At 35.1% G+C, this 23,755-nt stretch overlaps 1 protein-coding gene across 5 annotated transcripts in view; it reads left to right on the top strand.

The window, feature by feature from the left end:
- GULP1 (GULP PTB domain containing engulfment adaptor 1) overlaps positions 1 to 23,755 on the top strand; it is a 370,686-nt gene that overhangs the window by 273,392 nt on the left and 73,539 nt on the right. For all 5 annotated transcript variants that reach the window (XM_027865950.1, XM_027865951.1, XM_027865949.1 and 2 more), the window contains one exon: positions 16,908 to 16,979. In XM_027865950.1, the coding sequence (XP_027721751.1) occupies positions 16,908 to 16,979 (72 nt within the window). The remainder of the gene's footprint in view (positions 1 to 16,907; positions 16,980 to 23,755) is intronic.

Genomic DNA, 23,755 nt, shown 5'->3' with positions numbered 1-23,755 from the left:
TAGACTTAGGGCTTGGACAAAAGTTCATTGATCCTTCTAGATAGTAAAGTGGAGTATTAGCAGATAAAGAAGAGAAAGAGAGAGATGGAGGGAAAAAAAGAGAAGACAGAGAAAGGGAAGAAAACAGAAAAGAAAGAAGAGAGGAAGGAAAAGAAGAAAGGGAAGAGAGGGAGAAAAAAGAGAAATCAGATAATATGATACAAATGAGAAGAGGACACAGAGTTTAAGCTAGGCATAAAAAGGCAGGATATAGGTTATATTAGCAAGCAAAGACAGTAACCCCCAGAGTCAGATATAAAAAATGGATCCTATTGATAAGAAGGAAAGTAAAACAAGGAATGGCTAAAAGCAATTGATTAAAACTTTAATGTCAGATGAAGTAAGCCATATACTTTCTGCACCCTTGGGATTTTATTAGGTTATAGCAAAGTAATTCAGTGAAGAGCAGATTATGTGCTACAAATTCATGCCAGAAAACACTAGGTCTCTGACTAGTCCCTTCCCCTGAGACTTAGGGGGGAAAATATATTTAAATGAAATCTTAACAGTGTTTTAGCTATCATATGATCCAGCAACATGAGTTCCAAAGGCCAAAGTTGGTAGAGATATGGTTTGTTTATGTTTGTATATTCTCTAATATACAATTAAGCAAAATTAAATTCCGACCAGCTGCTGTGAGGAAAGATTCACTCTTCCCTATCACCTCTCAAAAATGGGTATAATTTCTGCCCCTCTCAAATGCAACTGCTTTCATTATCCTAAGTATTGAGACAATAATGCTAACTTATTTTTTGTTATATTTCAGCCATTGAAACTGATGAGAAGCTATTCAGCTCTCTTCTGTTTTTTGGTACAAAGAATAGTTGGAGCGGGTTTTGTGCCTTTTCCATCTGATACTCTCATAGGATGTATATAGATCATGACTTTACCTTTCTTACTTTGTTCTTTATCCACCGTAATGTTGTTTTGGATGTTGGCATTTGCTTTTTTTTTTTTAAACCAAAGGGGTATTGTTTTTGTTCTGTTTCATTTCTGCGTATCTGCTTTTCTATACTAGCTTGTTTTGATGACCTTAGTCCACTGAGTTCAGATAATAATTACTTCCCTTTCACATATTAGCTTGGAGTTTGTAATCAAGCTTTGTCTTTGGCTAGCTCATTGTGTTTTCTAAAGTTAGGAAATTTCTAGGAAAGCTTTAAAGCACATTTTAAAAAATTAAACTGATCATTTTACAATCTCTCATGTATTGTTTGCTAAATTCTAAATTGATCCTAATTTCCATTGTTATACTTTTTAAAAAAAAATTCTGTGTAGCTTTTTTTTTTCCAGCTCTTTGAACTTCACAAGTAATTTAAATACCAGCAGTGTGGTATGGTGAAAGGCTTTGGCATCACAAATGGATTAAAATTCTAACAAACTAGGTGTGAGATTATAGGCAAATTATTTCACCACTTCTCTAGGCCTCAGTTTCCTTCTCTGTGGAATGAGTTTATTGTGAGGAAAGAGTTCTGTAAACTTCAAAGTCCTGCATAAATATGAATTGCTACTCTTGGTTTTTTTATCCTGTTGGCTTTGTGTGAGAAGTAAGATTTAGAGAATTTGAAGACAATATTTGGGAAGATCATGGCAAATAGAAACTCTCTGTCCTATAACCAATGAGTGATTACAATTCTTGAATTTAAAGTAAATTTTCAAAAAGTATTCAAGCCCAATTTTTAACCTACATGAGCAATACCAACATAAAGGTAATATAGATGAACATGGAGCTTATGTTTATGGCCTGTTATTAGTAGTCACTTTGGAATCTTGTCATACTTTATTTAAATTTAGCTCAGACCTACAGTAAATATAAAAAGATTACAATACAGTGTACCAGTGTAGTGATAAATTATGATCAGAGATCATGTACAATCTCTTAATTTTATAAAAAAAGAGACTGAAGTTGAGAGAGGACCCAAAGTCATATAAATAGTAGAAATAGTGAGGATTTGAACCTAGGTCCTCTGCCTCTTGATCTCATCAGTTCCTGTGTATTCAGTTGTCATCTCTAGGTTGATGATTCTCGAATCTGTTTATACAGCACTAAACTCTTTGCTAACTTCCAGTCTCTCATTTCCACCTACCTATTGGATTCCCCGAACTGAATGTCCTATAAGACATCTTAAATTCAGAAGGTCCAAAACTGAGTTCATCATCTCTTCCCCCAAACTCTCTACCTTTCCACATTTCCCTGTTACTATTGAGGATTTCACCATCCTCCCAGTCACCCAAGCTTGCAACCTTCTATTTTTTAACTCTCATCCCCCATATCTAACCTGTATCTAAGACCTGCCAATTTTCCCCTTTGTAACATCTCTTGTATATGCCCCTTTCCCACCTCTTGATATTGCCACTGCTCTGGTGCTAGACCTTATCAGTAGCCTGCTGGTTGGTCTACCTGACACAAGTCTTTCCTGAAACACTCTGGTCTATTCATTCAGTTGTCAAAATGATCTTTCCAAAGCACAGTTCTGACAATATCACCCCCCCCCCCCAGTCAATTCCATTGACTCCCATTGACCTCCAGGATCACATATAGAATCCTTTGTTTGGCATTCATAGCCCTTTAAAACCTGGCCTCTTTCTCAACTTTCTGTCCTTCTTACACCTTAAACCACCCTCTCCAACCCCAACATATTCTTTGGCTAGGAACACTGGCTTCCTTGCTGTTCCTTGAATAAGATTCCAATCTCCCACCTTCAGGCATTTTCATTGACTACCCTCTATGCCTGAAATACTCTCCCTCCTGGTCTCTTCCTCATGACTTTCTTGGTTTCCTTTAAACCCCAGCCAAAATTCCGTCTTTTACAGGAAGTCTGTCCTGATCCTTCTTAGTTGTAGTGCCTTCTCTTCCCAGTTTTTCTTGTATATAGTTCATTTGTACACAGTTATTTGCATGTTATCTCCCCCATTAGATCATGAGCTCTTGAGAACAGGGGTTGTCTTTATTTTTATTTTTGTATTCTCAGCACTGAGTACAGTAGGTACTTAATAAATATTTATTATCTAACTGACTGACTCCAGATCTAGTGTTTTAAAATAAAGCTATTGGTAGGGTTTATTCACCAAAGCAAAACAGAATCTTTGCACTATTAATCTAATAAGGATACAGATTTTTTTGTCTTGTATGTTTATTTTCCTTTACTTATATTAGTATTTACTTATATACAGTTTTGAGAGGCAGCTAGATGGCTCAGTAGATAGAGCACTGGGTATGAAGGTAGGAAGACCTGAGTTCGCATATGGTTTCAGGCACTTACTAGCTGTGTGACCCTGGGCAAGTTACTTAACCTCTGCCTCTAAGAAGGAAATGGTGAACCACTTCAGTATCCTTGCCAAGAAAACCCCATGAACAGTATTGGTATGCTATGATTCATGGGGTCATGGAGAATTGGATGTGACTGATCTATTGAGCAAGTGTACATTTTCTGTTTTGTTTTGTTTTGTTTTTTTGAAGTATCAGAATTAAGCAAGGTCCAAAATAAGGAGATGTATCATTGCCAGAGATGCCTGTATCATGGAGAAAGGCTCATCCAAAGCCCAACAAGAGATTCTTTATAAATGGTGAACTATCCAGATGCACTGGCTTTTTGGGTGACATTGTATTGACTTCATTAAATGTAGTAACACTATCAGTGCTCAGTGAGATTCCCATCCATCTACAAATCCCATAATGACAGAGGGTGTGCAGGAGAGTGGGTGAAAAGTGTTTATTGTCCTGATTATAATGGAAACTCATTCACTTAATCTTTTAGCACATTTGTATCAAGCAAAGGCATTGGAGATGGAGCACTGAGTTGGACCCTGAATTGAAGAGTAAAATGGAAATTTGACTACATTTCTTTTGGGAAATAATTGATGCATTTTCAGTGACCACAGGCTACTATTACTTGCTGTGAAAGACATTTTTTTAAACACCAGTATGCTTTTGGTCATGCTTTATGGCTATGTATTCTGGTATCCAATAATCTTAAAACAATCAGAATTTCAGTAGTCCCAAAAAACAATGGTTGTAAGTCAGATATAGTATAAGTCAATGATAACGTGCTCAAGAAGGGGTAGAAAATGGATCAGGGATATGCATGACCAGAAAAGGGAGCTGCTTTTGTCTTGTAACAAGAGAAAGAAATAGTAAGAATATAGCACAGAAGTATTGATACTTAGATTCTTTGACATGTTATGTTTGGTCTTACTGATACGGTTGTTCTCAGTGGGTCCATCCATACCAGTGCAATCCATCCATACCTTTTCATTCTGCAAAACTCCTGTCTATGTCATCCCTTAAATTTCCCTCCTACCCCATCCCAAGGGATTTTGGGGTTTTACTCTAGCTCTCTTGACATGAAATGTAATCTCTTTGAGTGCAGAGATGGTTTCATTTTGTCTTTGAATCATCAACATCTATCCCAGTAGCAGGCATATAGTAGATATACTTAATGTTAATTGATTGGTTACAGGGATGCAAATGCAATAGGTAGGGTGGTCATCAGCTACTCCTTCTTTTAACTACATGATAACTTGCCTCCTTTTCTAGCCATATATTGCTTATGACATTCTTTATGCAACTTCTCCTCTATCATCTTTATTGCTGATAGATTGCAGCTTATTCATGCCCACCATGTGCCTCTCTGTTGTCCTTTGGATGATTCACAACTTTACTTTTTCAGAGACTGATATTCTATGACTTATGGTTCTACAGCATCATCAGAAAAATATTGATGTTAGAAAAACAACCTTTGCTTGGAGGCATTAAAACAATGTGCAGTTTCCTAAAGGCACTTTCCTCCCTCCTGTTCAGTTCCATCCATAGGGTCTAAGATGATGTATTGATGAAATAGCTGTACATGTCCTTCCACATATCATGACTTGAACAACAGAAATTCTTCCTCTGCTTTTTTTTTCCTTCCATTTTTGATAGGTTGCATTCTTATGAATAATAAGAACCATATTTAAGAGCCTCTCTGGTTTCCTTGATCCAATCAGCTGAGTGTCATTTACATAAAAAGGGAGCATCTCGAGAACCTCCAGGGAATCTCTTTTGGATTTAGAATGTCATCATCCAAAATAGCTTTACTGAACACGTCTCACTCTTTTATGCTTCATTTGTGCCATCCCCCTCCCCCTCATACACCTCCCTTGTAAATAATAAACATTGTTAACCTCACTTGATATTAATAATCAGTCACCAAACAATTTTATTTCTTGTTTCAAGGAATCTTAGTGATTTTAACTTGCACATGGTTAAGACCTTGTTGAAGAAGAGACTGAAGTGATATTTTGTCCTACTGAATCAAGTGTTTTTTTTAAAAATATGTTTGATTTTATAGCCAACAAACAATAAGCACTGTAGGATCTTCTGTTCTTACTCATTTTAGTCAAGTGTGTATCTGCTGTAGATATGATCTGCTATAGAAAATGGCCTGTTTCCTTTTCCTATCTTTATCATCAATGTCCTTGATAAATTTGTAGGTAATTTTCATAAAGATTTTGTGGAGATGGAAAAGTAGGCATTTGGGTTGGTAGTTACTGATTATATCTTGATCTGCTTTTCATTTTTTTGCTAATAATAAAGGTCCAGATGTGTTTTCGATTTTTTGGTCTCCTCTCATCTTTGAGACAACTTGAGACTTCATCCCTTAATGGCCTCAAAACAGTGTCACCTTCAATTTCTTCTCTACGTTTACTTGGTCTAGTGCAGGGCTGCACTTGAGGACCTAGACGGCCAAATGTGGCCTCAAGGCCTAAGGTTCCTCACCCCTAGTCTAGTGTAATTATCATTTTAATTTTTGTTTTCTTTGATGTCATTTTTGTCAACTCATCCAGCATTTTGGGGGCTATGGTGATAAATCCAAATGTAGTGCCTTCATTTCCTTTAATGGAGAAAATGCTTTTTGGAATAGAAATCTTGATGTATTCTCTCCCCCCCCCCCCATTTTTAAACTTTTTGTTGTTTCCTTTCCAGTTTCATCATTAATTTTTCTTTCTATGCACTGGATTAATTGGCTTTCTTGCCAAACTTTCCGTAAACTAATTTTACTATCCCTTGTTTCTCACTATTTTATGAGACATTATTGTTTATAATCTTCTACCATTTTTCTCTGTAAGTTTTTACAGAGAAGTTTATTCTCTAAACCAGTGTTGCCCTTGGCTGTTATATCTCTCCACTTAGTGAGGGGATTAAGTGTTTGAATGCTAAGACATTTTCTAGTCTCCTTTAGTCTCTTTATTGTAGCAATTAACTTATATTGGTTAATCTTGCTTGGAAAATGGAGACAGGGTAAGTCAATGGCCCCAAAGCATTTCCCATTTTTTTTCATCAAAAGCTTCTTTAAATAGGTCAACGAGTAGTCACTTCAGTTGTACATAATACTTTTTTCTTATTTAGTGTTGATTTTGATCTTACAAGTTGATGGGCTAACTAGATCGATCATTAACATAGGAATGACTTCCACATCAGTAACCAATCATTTCCTTTCATTAGAATCTAATAATATTTTTTTTTCATTTTTGTTTTTTTTCCCTTTTTTTCTGACCATGTCTTGGACTTCGTAACTCTTTTCTTTTTAAAAATCTAACTCAGTACTCTCTTTTTTTCTTGCTTAGCAGAGACAGCCTTTAGTACTTGAAGGTGGAAAAAAAAAACTACAGAAAATAAGGCTACAGATGCACTCATTTTATGCCAAAACCAAACCCTTTACCAACACAGCCAAGGCTGAACATTTTTATAATCATTAGAGTTGACAAAATAATTAAACAGAAATGGTACAAAGTTATGAGGTTATACAAAGTTAGGAGATTAATGAAGTTATTCAAAGTAAAGCTAGTGAGGCTTAGGGACTGAGTGACAGGTGGTGGGAGTGGTAATAGTCTGAGAAAATACATTAACAGGTAATTTGTTATAGCAAGTTAGACAAGTGTTTTCATTGTTCTGAAGGCAGCAAGGTTTCCTAGGGGAAAGCTTTTTTTCATAATCCTTCCCATAGCACTATCTAGTCTAACTACAGCCCCTTGCAGTAATGCCAAGCCTTCAGAAACACAATAACAAAATAATAGGCTTAGAATCTTGATTCCAAATCTTACAGAAAGTAGTCATACTTTTGCCAAGTTCTTCTGCATTGAAGTTACTGAATATTAAAGTATATTTTTTATTTAATTAAAACGGTCTCAACTGTGTTCTCCATGAACTTGCTCAGTCTCTTCATCTTAGCAAAAATTGTTGGCTCATGGGTTGCAATTATCCTCCTGGTGGTCTGTTTGCCAGTGCTTATTATACAACACTGTAATGTGAAAAGACCAAGTACCCAGTGAAATAGAATTTCTTTTTGTCTTTGGACACAAAATAAGGAGAAGCAAGAAACCATTCTCCAGTTGAGCTCTTATTTTCTTTTATTGTCTAGATTCAGTTATAGCAATAATTAAAATGTTAATATGATTAATTCAGTTCCTACAGTAGCATTCTTTATCATTGATCAGTGGACAAGGATTTCAAATTTAGAGTAGTATTAGTTAAATTAATGTTTAGAGTTGGTCTGAAAACTGTGTAATTCTTAGCGCTGTTTCTCATACCTTATCTATCAATTTGTTACCTTCCATACAGAAATGGGAGAGGCCTATGTATGACTGAAGGTTGTTTCATATTTCAGTCAGTCAACAAGTATTTATTGAGTGCTTATTATATGCCAGGTGCTGTGCTAAGCACTAGTAAAAAAATGAAAGCAAAAAGAACCCCTACTTCAAGAAGCAAACATTCTAATGGGGGAGGATACGTGTAAGTAACTAGGCACACCACTAATCTGGATTTATAGCACAGAATATTGTGAGCCATTAGGAACAGAGTCACTTCTTTCAATTGAAGCTACTCTTCTAGTCATCAGAACAGATTTTGATACGGTCCTGGTATTTATAACCCAAAATATCCTGCATCCTTCATCAAAGAGATAGTATATATGCTAAGATGGAAATAATAACTGTTCCCACTCCCCCCAAAAAAACTCCAACAACTGTACCTTGACTTACCTATCTTTGATTAGTTTTTTGGATTTAACCTCGGAATATTATGTGAGAAAAATTTTGCATCAAGTCAATAACAAACACATGATTCTCACTCCCAATATAATATAATAATATAATAACAAAATGAACCATCAATGTAAAAAAGTTAGTTTTGAAAAGTTAAGTAAAGTAAATTTAAATACCAGCCACACAGAAAATGATATTGAATATAACTGAATGTCCATAAATTAAAAAAAAACATCTTTCAAAAATATATTATTTGTACACTAGAAATGGTAACCTTCCTTTTTAGTAACATTTTTATATATTCCGAGATAATGGTACTTCTAATTAGGTAATGGTTTAAAACCCAATTATGTCTGACCTGCTTTCAATTCACTGTTAATAGTTTTCTTTCATTATTATGTTTTTTCCCCCTGCATTTCTTGGCATTGTGACATGACAAGTCAGCTGAATCAGGACTATAAAATTAAATTGGCTTAGACCACTATGGCCTATCTCGTGGGTACAGTCAGGTGGCAATAAAGTTTATGCATTGGTTTCATCACTCAGGTAGGGTTAAGATGATTTCAAGCAAACCATCTCAATTATATGTTCAAATTACTGCCATGTATTATTCACTGTTAGCTTTACTGTCTCATCTTCACTCCCCTTTCATGCTTCCTAAGTGACCATTGTTAATATTTATTATTTGTGATCTGCCCAAATTTCCTAATAATAACTAGCATTTCTATAGTACCAACTGTGTGCTTGGCTCTGTGCTAAGCCCTTTACAAATATTATCTCAGTTGATCCTCGGAACAACCTTGGGAGGTAGATTTTATAGATGAAGAAGTTGAGGCAAACACAATTAAGTGATTTGCCCAGCTAGTAAGTATCCTAGAAGGCAGGATTTGAACTCAAGTCTGCATATCTCCAGGTCCAACACCGTCTCCCACTGCACCACCTAACTGCCTGCTTAAGCCTACCTGGAAGTCATGAAACTTTTAGTTTTGACTTCTTTTTTTAATGACAGATGAAGGGTTCACATTCTAAAGCTGTAATTTGCATTCATTTTCTACCCCAGTTGTGGCATACTTGTCTTGCCACAATTCGAACTTTGTCTATAGAATATTAGGCTGTTTTGAGTGCCATATAAATTAACTTGAATAAGGTACATTTTCAGCAGCAGTTTAACATTAATTTCTTTCTGTTACTCCCTGTGAGATCTTGTAATTTTTTAGCATTTGGATTTATTCCGGTTGGCTAGTCTGCTTCCCCCCAAAAAATATGTTTTGTAAAATTCTGTGAGCCATTTTTGAAATAACATTTTTGGATCAAGAAAAGATGTTACAAATGTTAGGATATGATGTCCAACACTGCTCTCTACTGGAAGAAAAACAAGTCTTAAAAGTACTATTCAAAATTTATGTTATTTAGAAAATTTTGAATTGATTCACAAATAGAGTAATCAAGCAAGAGTTCACAGTGTTTAGAGGGTGAGGGAGTACAGACAACATTGGGAGAAAATGCTTAACAGGAAAAAGGGAAAAAAGGCAGAACAGTGAAAGGAAATAATAGTAAATACATTTTAGAAGAACATTTTAGGAGAAAAACATTTTGTTTATGAGACGAATCAACAATAGCTGTGGAAGAAAGACATGTATTATCAAAACATGTATCTTAAGAGTTTTCATTGTTTTACTCTGAAAGACAAATATGTTATCTTATTATTCGGTAAAATAAATTGTATATGGGCATATAAACATGTATGTATATATATGTACACATGCATAGGTAAATGCACGCATACCTTTTAAAAACATTGTTTCAAATATATAGTGAGCAAAGCCTGAAATTATTTCATAACATTCAAATTTTAATAAATTGAAATCACTTCATTTCTATAACACATCTAACTAGAATGCTAAAGTACTTAAATTGAATTATTCAGATAAATATAAAGGTCAGAAGATCTATAATTTATTTAGCAAGTTTGCTTTATAGATGCCAAATAGTTTATTTGTAGCTGGCATATTAAAAACTATTCATTTTCTTTAAGTTTTTGATGTACTACAGAAAGCCAGTAAAAGTGTGTGTCATGTGTAATAAACATTTGGACAATACAGAGTCATAAAAAGATAAAGTTGTCCTTTAATTCTATATTTTTAAGAACTGTCTCAGGCTTCATCTTCCATTATGTTTTCCTCTAAATCATTTTTAAATTTTGCACTACTTTACCTGGCTGCCCAATTAATAGAGTAGGAATGCATTGTTTCAGAAGAACATTTATTCTTTTATTAGAAAATAAAGCACTCAATGTGGGATCAATTCACAGGAAATTTTAATTGTTTAAGGAAATTTCTTCTATAAAACCAAAGAAATATATCACATTCATTCCCATTGCGGCCTAATCAGTACCTGCAGGGACTCTGAAAACTGTACTTATACTTCTAAATGAGTCAAAGTGTGGAAAATTGAGAACCAAATCTGGAGTAAAATATATTGCAATACAAAGAAAAATAATTTCCAATTCAGAATTTATCTGATCAAATTGTGAGCTGTGTATACAGCCAACCTATACAATCCTAAGTGCTTAAAGGAGAAATAAAGGAAGAACTACTAATGACAGTATCAAATGCCACAAAGAATTTTTTGTTCTGACTTTTCTTCATGGAGAAATTGGTTTCATTCATCATGCAATATTGCTTAACACAACAAAACTTACCTCACCATAAAGCAAGTAATCTTTCAGATGGGAGAGCAGGAATATTAAAACTGAGATTTTTTTTAACTTTCTTTTTGTGAATATTGATTTATAGTACTTCCTTAGTTTCTGTAAGAATATTTAAAATTCACACTGTATTATTTTTCATCATACTGAAAAATAGATGTCCTTCTTGCATCGTTAGGTAAAATGCAAATACTTTAAAAGTTTTACTCTGACTTCAAGTAAAAACAAAAGGAAAGATAAGTTTTAAAGTATATGTTATGCTGGTACATAGCCTAGAAAATAGGCAAAAGTTTTGAAAGGATGTAATTGTCATTATTGAGCAATATCATGCATGGCATGTCATATTATTTATTTCATTGAAATATCTCAGAAACTCTTGAAATGTATTATCTGTTCCCTTTGCAGAATCTCAGAGGAGGAATGGCATCATTATTATTTATCATTGGTCTAATTATTGTTATTTTATCCCCATATTACAGATAGGGAACAGAGACAACAGCTTGTCCAAGATCATATTAACCCAGAAAATAACTGTAATTAAGTGCATGGCACTGAAGGAGAAACAAAAATAACAAATAAGATATGCTCATTGTTCCGAAGGAGCTTATAACTCAGTAGAGATGATAAGATATGCATACAGATAAGTATAGTGCACATCATATATAATTGCATTCGGAAGAAACAAAGCACTACTAGAGTTTGGTGGAAAGAGGCATTACTTTACAGCTACGACAATAGGCCCACTGAATTGGCCCTCTTTAGAGTATGACTTCATTAAGTGAGATGAGATAGTAGATATAACTTCCAGATTTAAGGAGTAAAGATACAGGAAGAAAGAAGTTAGTGGGACTAGTTCAGGTTCCTGAGTCAGAAAGAATCCTTTTCATTTTCCAAATTGATAGCAAATATATTTCCTGAATATGGTGATTTAATTAATACATCATTGCAGCCCCTCTTTGTGTGCATATGGCACAGCCTGTATACAGAAAGTAACCCTTTTGAGGGGAACAAATTGGTTAGTTCCAAATGGCAGCAATAAGTCACAACCAATTAAAATATCTACACACTTCAATTTGTTCTGTTGGTATTAGTGATAAGCACAATATACAAAATAATACAATCCTTAGAAAGGGACTTAGGAGGAATTAAAGATTTGAGTTTTAATCCAAAGAAAGAAAATTAGTTATGAATATGTTACTTTTCTGAGTCTGATAAACTCAGAACCAAATAGTCAACGGTTTTGGATGGCTCTCAGATTTGTTTTTCTGTTTCTGATACCTATAGGTATGTGCTATGGCATAATAATGTTTATTGTCAACAGGATGTCACTTTTTCAGAATGATTTACATTCAAATTTTGAGCATCTTAAAATATTTAACACTTTAGATTTACAATGTTAAATCCAAGCAAAATATATTAGTATATTTTTAAAATTTCTTTTAAAAAGAAAAGAATGTAAGGAATACATTGTCATCAATATTCACAGATTTTTCACTTTAAAGTTAATTACTTACATGGGAATTATCTCCCATTACTTGGCATAGCCACGTCCATGTGTTAACTGATATAGAAATGGGCATGTATGTATGAGTCAGCACACACTTTCTAATTTAATTTGACTTCTACTCTTGTTCAGGTAATTCTCTCTATGCTCCTAACTCATGTGTTTAATTAAGGACATGGTGAATTAAAATTTTAATAGTTTTCTGAAGCACTAGTAGAAGTTCATTTATTTAGAATCTATTGGAGGCCTTCCATAATTTTCCCATATGGGCCTACTTGCACACAGCAATCAAATTCCTGAAATTTTTGCCAGATTATGAATATTTCCTTCCAAAAACAGTTTCTGAAATACTTTCAGGCCATTGTTGACCTAGATAATACCCAATAAATAAATAAATAATTGCCCATAATTAATTTGCACTTGTCCCTTATTTTTTTGTATTCTTAGTCCCTGAAGCAAGACCTTAAGCTATTCTACTGCTTTATGTTGTACAATTGTGCAAATTAAGTACCCGGGACTATATGCCACCTTTTCTAAATAATCCACTTATTGGCCCTTCTCTAGTAACTGGTAGGTGAATTTAGATGTAAGCATACGGAATTAAGGTTGTGCTGGATGCCAGATACATACTATGGAGTGAAGTCTAATAAAGAGGAGTCTTTGCCAAAGGCAGTCAAGTCCTTCACCTTATTCTCTCCTTTCCTAAGTTAACAAAGGGGAAGGGGAAGTCCTTCGCCTTAAATTCCTGTCTCCTGCTATTCTCTGCCCTTGTCTGTACTGTTTTTTTGTTTTGTTTTGTTCTTTCTCTGACCTCTGTAGCTCTCTCTTGGTAATTCATACACTGACAAAGACCACTACTTTTTGCTTTTGGATGCTTGCACATTGTTAGGACATTTTTCAGGGTGAATGCTTGAATAATTCCATGGAAAAGATATAAAGTCAGATTTACTAATGTGCCTTTATGATATAAGAATAAATATTTCTAATTCAAAGTTTGGCTTATTGGTAGAAACATCATATAATAAGTCAATCCATAGGTATTTATTTAAAAGCTTGCTGTGTGCTAAACACTGGGGATACAAAGAAAGGCAAAAACTTTCCTCAAGAAGCATACGTTGCAAAGAGGGAGATGATATGTACATAGCTAGGGCAGCTAGGTAGCACAGTGGATAGAGTAGCAGGCTTGCGCTCGTTCCTGAGTTTGAATCTGACCTCAGACACTTACTAGTTGTATTACCCTGGGTAAGTCACTTAACCCTGTTTGCCTCAGTATTCTCATCTGTAAAAAAAATGAGCTGGAGAAGGAAATGGCGAACTACTCTAGTATTTTGTCAAGAAAACCCCAAATAAGGTCATAAAGAGTTGGACACCATTGAAAAATAGCTGAACAACAACAGCATTTACAAGATAATGCAGAATACATGAAAAGTATTAGGGAGTGTAAGGCACTAGCAAATGAGGGTTGGGGGGCAGGGTATAGGGAAGGCATCTAGCAGAATGTAAGACTTGGACTGAGTTTTGACAGAAGCCAGGGAAACCAAAAGGAAGAGGTAAAAGAGTGGTAAAGAGGTAGTATTCCAGGCATAGGGACACCCAGAACAAAACAAAGACAAGAGGTTGAATGTCATCTTATAGAAATTGCAAGTAGACCAATAGCTATATTGTAGGGTTTATGGAGGGGAGTAAAGTGTATGGCAAACTAGGAAGGGTCCAGGTTATGAAGAGTTGTGAATGCTAAAATAGAGAAGTTTATATCTGATCCTGAAAGAATAGGGAGGCACTAGACCTTCTTGAGCAAAGGAGTGACCAAGTCAGACCTATACTTTAGAAAAATCACTTAGGCAAACTCAGTGGAGGACAGACTATAATGAAAAGAGACTTCAGACTTGGCTACCTGCTGCCTTCTAATCCAGGAGAGAGCTGGTGAGGGCCTGAATTCTGGTTGTACATGTGTTATTAGAGAGAATGGGGATATAAGTGCAAGGATGGGTCTTTCTTAGGTGTGTATTACCCCCTCTGAGCTCAGTGTCCTAACTTACATTCTCATTGTCAGTCTGGAGTCCTCAGAGGTAGAGGGCAAAGATTACTGCTTCCCTCAGGAATCTAGAAGTAACTCTGAGGGGCTGGAGTTTTTAACACTGTCACTCCTGTGTTTCTACTGATGTTCTTCCAATTATTAATGAACCCATTGACCTTTGTTAGGTTTTACAAAAGGTATTTACTGAGAAGATATAGCAGTAACAGTAGTTTTAAAGTATCACTAATGTGTACACCCTCCCCTTGAACACACAGGGACCCTTTGGAAAGTGTGTTAAAACTTAAAAGTACCTGTTTAGGGAACATATATGGCCACGGACTGACTCCTGGATTCTGGCTCCAGGAGTCTTTTTCTCCCTTTGTGGCGTTCTCATGAAGTTCCCGTTAGGTGTATCTTTCTAGGATTGGTGCCTTTCTGTAGCTAATACTTCTCTCCATCAGGAGAAGTCATGATCTCTGAGGTTGCCACCATCATCAGTATCTGCTTTCTGCCTCCATCTGGAGGTACTTCCTCTGTCATTGGCCTCTGCCACTTCTGGTGGACTCTTATACTAACTGTGGTTGCCAGTTTATCTTCTGATGGAAATCTGAAATTGACACAATTGCTTGGACGCTTCCTTCTCAGGATACTCATTCGCCTAATTATCAGGAAAGAAGAAGCAACAGAAGAATCAGGCACCATGTGCCCAAGAACACTTGACAACCAGGTAGAGAATAGGATATTTGCTTTCCCCCCAAAGGACCTTAAACAGCAGAACTACTTTAGTAATACCAAGTAAGAGACTGAAATATTGACTGATCATCCCTTTTGTTTGGAAACTAAGCCACATCCGAGGCATCAGTTCTTTTGGCTCCTCAGTCAATAGGTAAATATTCTGTCATCACTACACCATAGCAGCATCTCAGTCGTGCCTATCTGGAAGTAGGCTCCCTCAAAACTTTCCACTCAGTCACTTCGGCTGGAACCAGGCAAGGAAGTATCTCTGCATCCTTTAAGGACTCAGCCTTCATTAGCCGGTCCTCCCATTACGTGTGTATGTATTGACTTCATTTGTATTATTGGGGTAGATAGTTCTGCTTTGCAAATGGTGCTTTGAGTGAAGAACATAGCAATATAGCGATGAGAACGGAGCTACATTGTCAAGTATCATTGCATCCTTCTTAGTATAGAGATTTCAACTCATGGGAGTAAGAATTTGCTCCATGACAATGGCATAACGAATTGGATTGAGGGTACCATGAATGGAGTTTGACTATAACCAATACTGTTTTACCTTCTTTCTTTCTTCCTTAATGCAACAGAAAAGGGAATGTAAAATTCTACTTGTGAAAGTAGTTATTATAGTAAATGAAGATGAAGTATTGATTTCATCTCTTCATAATTTTTGAATTCTTATGTCTGTTCATTTTTCAAAATTTGATTTCATAGAAGGATATGATCTTCAAATTCAGCTATGCAAAATATGATGTCAGTATTTAGGAGCTATAGACTGAGTTGTTTTTTTAGGACCCTAATCCCTGACATGTATTCAGTAATCATAATAGAGTTTATATGCTTATAACATTTTAATTTTTATAAATTTCTCCTTATTTAATAAAACTCTTTGCATGAGTCAGCTATTAACCATCACCACCTCTTCATAGTGCTTTTCAAAGAGTCTTATAAACCTTAACTATTGTGATTTAATTATCTTAATTTTTGTACTACATATCTAGCAAAGATTTTAGATACAGCTTTAAAAGATATTAAAATTTCTTGATTTGTTTTTAACTTTTAACTTTTTTAAAATGCCCCATGAGGATACTTTTTAAACCTGTAAGAGAATGCTGATAATTTTAGAGACAGATTACTCTATGTAGCAATATAGGTGTCAAGATCTTTTTGCAATTAAAACCATAAATTTGTTAAAACAATACTTAGAAAAGTTTGAGCAGATTAGCACGTGTTGAAGTTTTAAACTAAAATGCAATGATAATTTTTATTAAAAGAAGGCTTCAACTCTTTAAAATATAGTGATAATCACTGAATTTTTATCTTGGAAGACTCATTTATTTGGCACTAATATAATAATCTTATAAAATATGTCCCATCTTTAACTCATAATGATTGTATGACCTTGGGTAAATCACTTAACCCCTCAGTGTTCTAGGAAACTCTGAGACTCTTAAGTTGTAGAGAAGGTACTGGCCTGCCTTGAGAGATGGAGTTTTTTCATCTGAAAATTCCTTACGTCAGTGAAATCACAGATGTAATCCTCTCCCTAATGCAATAACTTTAGCATTCCTTTTTATATGAGATTTCTGGTCTGGAATTGTTTGGGGAAGGTGAGACTTTTGGGGGCAGAGGTGGTTATGGGAGTTTTTTGGTTGTTTTTGTAATGTATTTTATTTTATTCTCGAATAGAAGAAAAAAATACCCAGCCAACAAATAAAATATTTTCAATTCTAAGTTACATTAAAGGAGTTTTTAAAAGGTATTCTTTCCCCTTAAAATTTAAAAAAGATTTAGTTTTGTCTAGTTTTCAAATCGTATTTTGAAAATTTACATTGCAAAGTGATTCAATCATATGTGACTCAAGTCTCACAGATGACAATTTTCAGTTTCTTGGCAGTACAGAAGTGGAACAGCCCAAAGGTACCGAAGTCGTGAGAGATGCGGTTAGAAAATTGAAGGTAGGGAACTCAATTCAACATGGAGGGCATAAAGCAGGTATTTTCACATATGAAGACTTTGTTTGATGGGTAGAAATTCATTGCATGACAAATGTTGGGGCATTTGCAGCTTTAACTCATTAAAAGACAGGCCATCATTGTACAGATATCACCAGACATCCTCGTTACTCCTCCAAATGCTCAAGGAAGCTTCTTGAGGTATTTGTGTGGGAAGATAAGCATACAAATGTCATTCATTATGTCCATAGGTAAGACTAAATGAAATACCTTGCCTTTGTTTTTAGTCAGTTATGATTTTAATAAAATCATTTAAACTTTGAGATTTTATAAATATCTATGAAGGTAGTCCTTGCCATTATTGTTCATGGACAGAAGGGATGCTAACCCAACCCCCTTGACAGGAGCCTCGTGACCAAACTAGGCATCTACCATTGAGAGAGGAGAGCAATTCACTAACATTGTGCAGAGTCAGGGGGTGGGGAACCTGCACACACAGGCCCCCACACGCCTCAGTGTTCTTCTAGAAGGATTGTATATTTCATGAATTGTTAGATTATTCACCAAAGCCCTAGAAGGAAGTACATTTTAAAGTACTATTTTGGAAGAAAGGCAAATCCCAACTATCTTAGTTGTTAAGCATAGGAAGGTCTGGCAAGCTATCTGTACAGTCATTAGGAACTGTTCAGTTTACAGTTCCCTGATGCTAAAACTGCAGAGTTACACAGCAGAGCTGGCAACTTAATAGGAAACCCCACCCACCCTTTTTTGGCAGGATTTCCCCCCAGAAATTTTTTTACATAATATACTGCACTCAGGATACTTCTTCAAACAGTACCCCACCTCAAAAAAATTAAAGCTCACTGGGATCTTTTTAATTTGAAAAGCCCTTCCCTTCTTCAGAATGTTTCTTTCCAAAGATTTTATGTCTTTTTAAAAGACAAAAAGACATTTTTCTCATGCACACTTTGGGGGTTGGGGTTTGGTGGGGTAGGGTGTATTATTTGTGAATTGTTTCAGTTAGCTTGACCAGTTTTTAGAAATTCTCTTGCAAACCCACTTCAAACTCCTCAAGGAATAAAACCATTTCATTATATTTAGTTTGGCATTAAAAAATACTCAATTGAGCTAGCTTCCATTGGAAAAAAAATAATTGGAAAGGGGCTGTCTTAAGGGTTCACTGTTAGTGGTAAATATTTATTTTATATTGAAGCTATCAGATCGGAGCTGTCTAGTATTTGAAGTGGAGAAAGAAGTAGAATTGTTTTTATTCAGAGACAATATTATTTGTAGGTCTATAATTTCCCAAAAGGATTTGTTCTGTGAAGTTTGGATTCAGTCAAAGGGCTGCACTTGAGGACCTAGAGGGCCTCATGTGGCCTCGAGGCCACAGGTTCCCCATCCCTGGGCTAACTTCTTGAGTATTAGGTAGGGTGGTTTTTTGCCTGCTTGGATAGAAATAAGAGACCACTTCATCCCAGTCCATAATATTGTTCCTAAAGCTAGAGAAAGTTCTGATCTTAGTGTGACCAAACATTTTCAGGCATATGGAGATGGTTTAACTTTGCAGTGGCTTGTCAGGGATTTTAAGGGCACAGTATATATGCCTGCATAAAAATTTCAGAAGACATAGGGATGCAACTCAGCTCTCCTATTTACAACTAATATGACCTTGAACAAGTCACTCTGTCTCTTTACTTTCTTCACATGTGAAATCAGAGAATATAAATAGATAGATCATTTCTAAAGTTCCTTCTAACTCTAAATCCTATAATCTATGACTTATAGATGAGAATCATAAAGTTTAATGGAGAATTCACAAACTTAGAAGAAATGATCAGTGAAATAATTTTCATTCATTGACCCTGTTTAAAATTGTATATTCCCTGTCTAGTTTTCAACATGCAGCAGGTTTTGTAATTCAAACTTGCTTCGGTTAGAATTTATTACAAGTATGTATGATAGTGATTTTATAAGTTTTTGTTAACATTTTAATCAGTAAACAAACATTTTTAAAAGGATTCAAAGAAAACAAGTAACTTCTAAGTAATGTTATGGAAGTCAAATGGTTTATAAGGATTTATATGTTTTACAAATTTTTCTTACTAAAAATAGATTTAACATGAAATAAAAAACCGTAAAATACAGCAAAATGTGGATATATAGTTTTTTAATATTCCTAATTTAATTATTAATTAATTAGTTATTATTTATTATAATTATTAATTAATAATTAAATATCAATTAATATTCCTAATAAGTAATTTTTTCTTTCTTCAAATGTAATTATGGACAAATTTTGACTAATAATCTGCCACCTATTAAAAAACGTGTTTGTCTTTAGCATAGTACAATTTCAGTTAAGTTAATTTGGTATCAGGCGCTCCCAACTAAAGAGCACCAAGAATTGTGTATATTTTTAAAGGATTCCTATTGTCTTTGCATACCCTGTAACCCACCCTCCTCATTCCTTTGGCTTGTTGCAAGAAGGTTGCTACTATTTCCAGCAGGTGGCGCCAATGCTCCATTGCAAAAGTAAGGCGCTCTTAGTGCAATGATGTGCTATTTACACCTCCCCCATTTCAGTTTCCTGCCCATTCTTTTGGCATATGCATTCTGCTCTGAGTGGGTGTGTGTACTTACATCTGCCAAAGTTTAGGAGTTTGACATCCATCATTTTGTCATGGCTCCAACTGCTTGTACTTTATTTGCTCCACAAAGTCACCCCATAGCTTTACTCACTCGCTGCTATGTCATTGTGTTGGATTTCTGGATTAAATGAATAACAGCATAGTCAAACTCACAAAGAGCCAGGGACTAAAAATATTTGAGACATAAAATGTTTTGTAGTGAATTGTTAGCATCGTTAATATGTAATGTGATTCAGACTTTTAAAGATGCTCAGCAGCCTGTTTCTTGATGTCTTTTATGGGCCACCTTTGATGTCTGTTGGATCTTGAGTTAGTGAAAAATCAGACTTTTAGACTATCACGAAAATCTCCTTTGTTTTTCCATTATTCTCCCAGCCCTTTTTCATTTGTATGTTTCTTGGTTGACTTAAAAAAAATCACAGTGGTAAATATATTTTCCTTAAAGCAAGCACATGGATGTTTGCTTTTATATGAGTTTTGATCTACTGTTATAAAAGACTTAAAAATTCTTATCATGTTGAGACAAATTTGTGCATAAATGAAATAAGAATGACTCAAACTTTTATACATTGAAATTATGCCATTGGTGCTTTAATATGACCTCCTGAATTTAGTTCCTTGTTTAAATTTACTTTTTTTACTTTGAAATTTAGGATCTTGGGATCTTAATTAAACTTTTAGGGGTTGTCTAGTCTAACACTTTTAATTTAAAAACATGGAAAGCCTGGGAGTTTAAATGACTTCCTGAAAATCACAAAGGTATTAAGTACTGAATATAGATTTGAACCCAGATCTTTTGACTACACCTGTAGAGTATGTATAGTACTTTCACCATATGACATTTAATTTCATAATATATTATAGAAAAGTATTTTAAAGGCTCTCTATTTAGGGGGTATGCACACCCTTGTGTAGTACATATATTTTGGGTACGAGGATTCAATGCTCCCTAATTTTGGGGGGGTATAACTGGATAGAAGATACTCAAATCTCTACAGATAAAGAAACTGAGACAAAGCAATGGGAATTTATGCAATAAAACTAATAATTCACACAAATTCACAAGATGTAAGCTCTGGTGCTCAAAGAAACCTCAGGAGCCATCTTTGCCAACTCCCTAAATTAAAACTGAGGCCTAGTGGGATTAACTTGCCAAAGCCTACACACGAACTCTTCAAAGTTTCCAAAGCAATTTAGTAAATTATCTAATAAGATCCAGAATTCTTAACCTTTTCTTTTGTATCATGGACCCTTTCAGCAGTCTGATGAAACCTATGGACCCCTGCTCAAAATAATGTTTCTTGTGTGCATTTATAATTCAAGGAAATGATATTTTTAGGTTAGACATTTGTGAAAATAAAGGTGTTGTTGGGTATTTGGGGTATTTTTTTAAGCCATGCAAGTTCACCAACAGCCTAGAATCTGTCACAGACCTCAGGTTAACAACATTTGAATTAGAACCTTTTCATAACAACCCTAGGAGGTAGGTTCTATTACTTTCCACATTTTTACAGATTAAGAAAGTGAGGGTCAGACAGATTAAATGGCATTCCAGGGTCACAAAGTTAGCAACCTTCTGAGACTGAATTTGAACCTAGGCCTCTTCTATCTCCAAGTTTATCACTTTATGTACCACACCACCGTGTCTCTTTATAGTTATTCTATGGAGACATAGACTTGAGATTAGAATCTGGGTTTACTAACTTCTAGACCAGCATTCCTTGTATTCCTTTGTCTCTCTTTTGGGATTATTTTTAATTAGTGTGGTATTCCTGACCAACTTTTTGTATTTATCATTAGTCTCTTTCGAGTTTGAGATTTTTGTCCAGTTAATAGAATAGGTATATTTCTATATAGCTGGTTAACCAAGGGATTGTTAGGTATTTCTGGAGTTAAACTCTTCCAATGAAAAGAACCACTGAATGTACCCAAGTAATCATGCTGTGAATTAATTGTCTAATAACTCTAGGGTATCCATAGTATTAGGGCAGGTAGGTGGCAAGTGGATAGAGCACTGGGCTTGGAATCAGGAAGACTCGTCTTCATGAGTTCAAATCCAGCCTCACACACTTGCTAGCTGTGTGACCCTGGACAAGTCACTTCACCCTGTCTGCTTCAGTTTCTTTATCTGTAAAATGAGCTGGAGAAGGAATTGGCAAACCACTTCAGTATCTTTGCCAAGAAAACCCCAAAATGAGATCACGGAGAATTGGACTTGACTGAACAACAAAAATTCACAGTATTTTACCCTGATTATCTTTCCCAAAGGACCATTATAATTTTCTGCATAAAATTTTTTCTAATGTAAAGTTAAATTGTAAGAAGATTTCAAGAATTAACACTAATATGGTGAGAGAATAAAGAAAGGTTAAGAGAGAATAGTCAGGATTTTTTTGAGACTGAAATGGAAGCTTATACAGAGAGTCTGCAAGTAGAAAAGATAGAGAGTAGAAGGGAAAATGAAAAACACAAAATATAATGAGCTATAAGGTATAGACAACATTTAGAGAGATTGAAAGAAGATCTTTATGGTTTAAATAGATTGAAAAATGTACTATACTGAAATTTGCAAGTATGTGAAAAATTACAAATGAGTATGCGTATATATACACATGTACACATATATGCATATATACACACAGACATATATATGTACGTATATATATACAGACAGATATATATGTGTATGTAGGTATATATGTATGTATATATGTGGGTATATATACATATACATAAAATGACCATTGTAGAAATAGAAAAAAATATATCTACTGCATCATTTGAAGGGAGCAGTGAAGTATAAAGAAAAAAGAAATGGATTCTAAATCAAGAGATTGGGCTTCTCTTCCTAATTCTGTGACCTTGGGCAAGTTTCTTAAACTTTCTGGGTCTCAGTTTCCTCATCTATAAAATGAAGAGGTTAAAATAGATAGTCTCTGTCAGTGCTGTCAGTGATTCCAATATAAAGCAGAAAACAGTTGGTGAAAACAATTAATTTGTTATTTATTTGTCTACCTGAGCAGAAAGGGGTTGGGGGGGGGGAACCTAAGTAGATAAGCTTAATTGCAGTGACTGTTCTGTAGCCAACTTCTTAGAAATTCCAAAAGGTTACCCAGTGACTTGTCAAAGGTCACTGTAATGCTCAAGGCTTGCAATGTAAAAAGAGCTTCCTGAGTTTTTGCTTATTTTTATTTTCTAGGAAATGGCTCATTAGAATAGCCCTTAAGAGCCATGCTTAAAATATCTGTGAAGTAATCAAGAGTTGATTGACTCAGACACATTGAGGTAATATTACAGAAAATGATTTATTAGGTCAGTATTCTTATATGAAAACCCCAGTTGTCTTCATTGTGCCAACATAGGAAAGGAAAATCATAAAGGAAAAACAAATCAATCTGCATTCTTTGGGAGGGACCTCAGAGCCAATGCAGACAAAAGATCTACATTAGAGTACAAACCAAGGATCTTACAGAAAAATCTCCTTCAAACCAGCTAAATATCTGTGGGTATTTTAGAGGTGCTACATCCAAAAAGTACTTAGGCCAACCAATCATTCATTCTGCTAGATAGTCTGCAGAAAAAAAAAATCAAACCACCCCAAATGGAAAACAAAACAAAACAAAACAAAACAAAACCCAGCAATCCACCCCTTGCTCTCCATTCCGACAATGAGAGATTCCAAAACATAAGTGACAAATCATTCAACCCAACTCTGCCATCTATTAACATGCGTGACTTTGGACCATTTCCTTCACCTCTCTAGGCCTAAATATCCTCAGGTGTAAATATTTTTGGAAGGGGTAAGGAGGGACCATACTAGATGATTTTAAAGATGTTTTTCAGCTCTAAATCCTAGATTCTGTAATTTGTGTGTATTATTACATTATGTAGCACCGAGCAAATCTCATGGGGCACACAATTAGACTGTAACTTAATTCTCAGACTTTTACTATAAAATGTATAATTATATTTCCTCCAAATTAAAGTTATATGAGCAGAGTACAAGAAAGAGTATGACATAGTGACTACAGAATGTCCCTCTCAATGAACTACACTGTAAATTGGGAAAGGGAGAGAAGGGGGTGGAGGGAGGAGAGAGAGAGAGAGAGAGAGAGAGAGAGAGAGAGA

Source organism: Vombatus ursinus, unplaced genomic scaffold (assembly GCF_900497805.2).
Source record: "Vombatus ursinus unplaced genomic scaffold, bare-nosed wombat genome assembly UNPS02014779.1, whole genome shotgun sequence".
NCBI classification, from domain to species: domain Eukaryota; kingdom Metazoa; phylum Chordata; class Mammalia; order Diprotodontia; family Vombatidae; genus Vombatus; species Vombatus ursinus.
The sequence above is the reverse complement of the archived record's forward strand: the minus strand, read 5'-3'. Positions and strand labels throughout refer to the sequence as shown.